The following is a 3,206-nucleotide window of genomic DNA, read 5'->3' as shown; positions in this document are numbered from 1 at the left end:
CACAAGGGGGAGGTCAATCCCAAACTGCCCTATTGCACATCACCTGTATTTTAAAGTGAAGGTGCAGGTAGTAATCCAGCCTATTCCACTGTGGTCCTGGACTGCATCCCCAGTGACTGTTGTACGTGGCATCTGACCAACAGTGGAGCTCTTCAGGGGAGAATAGCTTGTAGGCCCATTGCTGTACACAGCCAACAGTGTGTCTGATAATTTAGTTATTGCAAACTGCCCCTCCCCATCCGTTACTCCTTAGTGAATCGTCAAGGACAACACAGGATTAAACTGAGCAATCTGCTAGAAGCTTTTGGTCTTTTGCAAACTGCACAGCATTATGTATACTGTAGAACAGCATTTCCTGCATACTTCCCAAATCTTTGCCAAAGTAACCTCCTCTTTTCAGAGAGTCTATCACTGAGGGATTGCAGCAAGCCAAGAGAACAGAAATGTTTAAGTCCTTGTAGTCTTTCAGGATTTCCTTTAGAGTATTAACTCCAGTGGTGTCCAAAAATGAGATGGAAGAGCAATCTACAACAAGGGCTTGGAAATCAATTTGCTTAGGAACCAGTTGCAGAGTGGTTTCTCTGATGCCCAGTCCATTAGCAGTTGTGTCATCCCCCTTTTTCAGATGCTGCTTTTCCTTCTTCTGATACTTCTTCCTTCTAGCAGCCTCTAGGTTAGGATCTAAGTTAGTCAATCTGTACAGGGACTTTAGGAAGTAGTTTCTATTTGCATAGTAAAGTGGGGCCTCAAAACGGAATATTTTGACCTTTGGAATGGAAGAGATATTTTCATATTCTGAGTCATCTTCATAAAAGCTTGTGTCCTGGATCTGACCAAGCAGCGCTGTCCGTGGCCGTTGTGTCCGAACAATGATGCATAAGATGGAGAAAACAATGCCAACCAACAGCCCTATTTCTGTGCTGATCAAGGCAGAGGCAGACATGGTAACGACCCAAACAAGTGTGTCCACCTTATTTACATGGTACCGTGCTGGCACATCATGGAACTTCCTCAGGGCTCCTCGGAGGCTGACAATGATGATACAAGCCAGGACACACTTCTGCAGGGAGTGGAAGAGGGGTGCCAAGAAGAGCATCACCAGCAAAACCACCATGGCACTAATGACTCCCGAGACTTGAGTCTGGCAGCCTGTAGATGTTTTGACAAGTGTTTTTGCCAGAGCCGCACTGGTTGCAAAAGAGTGGAAGAAAGAAGGAATGATGTTGCAGAACCCAACAGCAAACATTTCCTGATTGGCTCGGATGGTGTAAGCATATTTCTTTGCACACATTTCAGAAAGGGATACAGTGAAGACAAAGCTGACTATGGCAAGAGGCAGAGCATCTAAAGCAACTCGGAGCATTAAGTTGAAATGTGGTACTTTGGGGGGAATAAATCCTGTTGGAATAGCTCCAGAGACACTGGATGAATACACTTCATTTAACTTCCCATAATGTGACACCAGTGTTGCCACAACGATAACTACCAGCTCTGTGGGAAGAGGAAATTTCAGCTTATGCTTATACCGATCTCCCAGTTCCTTAGCAGTGACCAGCACGACAATACAAATGGTACTTGTGATGACATCACAAAGGTTAGCCTGAGGAATGTTCCGGAAAATGTTAATCCAGGTAATAACAAGCATCCCATGCCCTTGGCTACGTGGGATTTTTATTCCAATCAGATACTTCACTTGAGCTGTTAAAATGGTTAAGGAAGCACCAGTTGCAAAGCCATCTAGTACAGACTCAGATAGGTACATAGATACGAAACCTAGACGAAAGATTCCCATTAGAACCTGAGGAGACAGGAAAAAAAAAAAAGATGAGCCTTAAATGGTGCTGCAAATAATTAAGTACAGATGGGAGAAAACTAGCTGGAGACAGTTAACATTTGGCTATTTGAATCTTAAACCAGGAATTATTCTTTGATGTTTCCAGTCTGCTTTTAAAATGCGATTCCTTTTACTGTTACTACAAACCCAAGAGGTGAATGAGGAGTTTGAGACAGAGTCAGTCTAATATGGGTCTGAAGTGACTCTGCTGAAGTGATTTGTCTGAGTTTTGTTTCCCACACAAAAGAGCAGTGGATCCAAGAATGCTTCTGTTATACCAAAGCCAATTTTCTGTTTTCCTGTCTTAAAGTGAATGGAGTTAAAACTTAGAGCCATTGCTTTGTAAAACAAACTTGAATGACAACAGCTAAGATCCCTGCTTGAGTTGCACTGTCATATTGAATAGCTTTTAATTTTGGCCCTGTGAACAGAAGGGAAGGTGGAACACAGACAGCCTCTGTGACATGCCTGGGGTCAGAAGTGGCAGAAGAGCTCACAAACTTTCCCAGATCCCAGGATGCTGTCCTTAACTAGTTGCTTCTCCTTCCTTTGATGGCTTTGGAAAATATAGCTTCACAAGAGCATTTTGTTGTTCACAGATGTGATCTGAAATTTCTTAGTAAACAGGAAAATAGCTAGCTCTTTCTTAATTCATATATACACACAATTAATAGAAGTATGTTCATTGTGCTTCCTTTCTCTGTTCTCTTGATATCCTTGTGATGGGCAGCACATTGATAAGTCTCAAATTGTTCAATACAGCCACTCTCTGAAAGGTAAGTTAGTCAATCTATTTCCCCTCTTGTGCTTTCTGCTTTTGAATTATCTTTGGACAGCAGTTTGCTAGAACATAGTACTCACTAACAGAACACTGAGCAACACATTCTGAACCTGTGTGGAAGTGTGTCTGTACCTTTATTAAAGTATCTAGGGAAACAGAATTTTTCTTCATTGTTAAAGTACATTGCTACCTGGGATTTTCCCTCATGGTAAAATCTCTATTGGATTCATGGTCCCATGAAAGCAGCAAGGCCAAGAGGCAGTAGAGTATCAAAAGAATGTTAATGATCTTGCAGAAGACTCATGTTTTACCTTTGCTTGAGAGTAGCTAGGAAGACTGCCTACCTCATGCTTTCTCTGAGTTGCCTACAGTTAGGCTTCCTAGAGAAAACAGTCCAAGGTCATTCAAGTGAACTGATGCTGTGTGTTGAATGAATTCTCTTATTGAAAGGGAGTCAAACCAAAGCTTAGGTCATGCAAAGAAGTTTTAGAAACTTAATATCTTGCCTCTGGATGTCAGCAACCACTTACCTGATACACTCCAGCCACAAATGTCAAGGCTGTAGCAATGCCAATAGCATAGCATTCTTTC

The 3,206-nt window shown here is 42.2% G+C and overlaps 1 protein-coding gene across 1 annotated transcript in view; it reads right to left on the bottom strand.

Moving 5' to 3' along the window:
- Window positions 1-277: 277 nt before the first annotated feature.
- The window catches only part of SLC26A1 (solute carrier family 26 (anion exchanger), member 1), a 3,505-nt gene continuing 576 nt past the window's right edge, over window positions 278-3,206 (bottom strand). Inside the window, 2 exon segments of the mRNA XM_010148368.1 lie at window positions 278-1,798; window positions 3,146-3,206. The exon segment at window positions 3,146-3,206 is cut by the window's right edge and continues 32 nt beyond it. Of these exon segments, the coding sequence (XP_010146670.1) occupies window positions 278-1,798; window positions 3,146-3,206 (1,582 nt within the window).

This window comes from Eurypyga helias, unplaced genomic scaffold (assembly GCF_000690775.1).
Source record: "Eurypyga helias isolate BGI_N326 unplaced genomic scaffold, ASM69077v1 scaffold48333, whole genome shotgun sequence".
NCBI lineage: Eukaryota > Metazoa > Chordata > Aves > Eurypygiformes > Eurypygidae > Eurypyga > Eurypyga helias.
The sequence above is the reverse complement of the archived record's forward strand: the minus strand, read 5'-3'. Positions and strand labels throughout refer to the sequence as shown.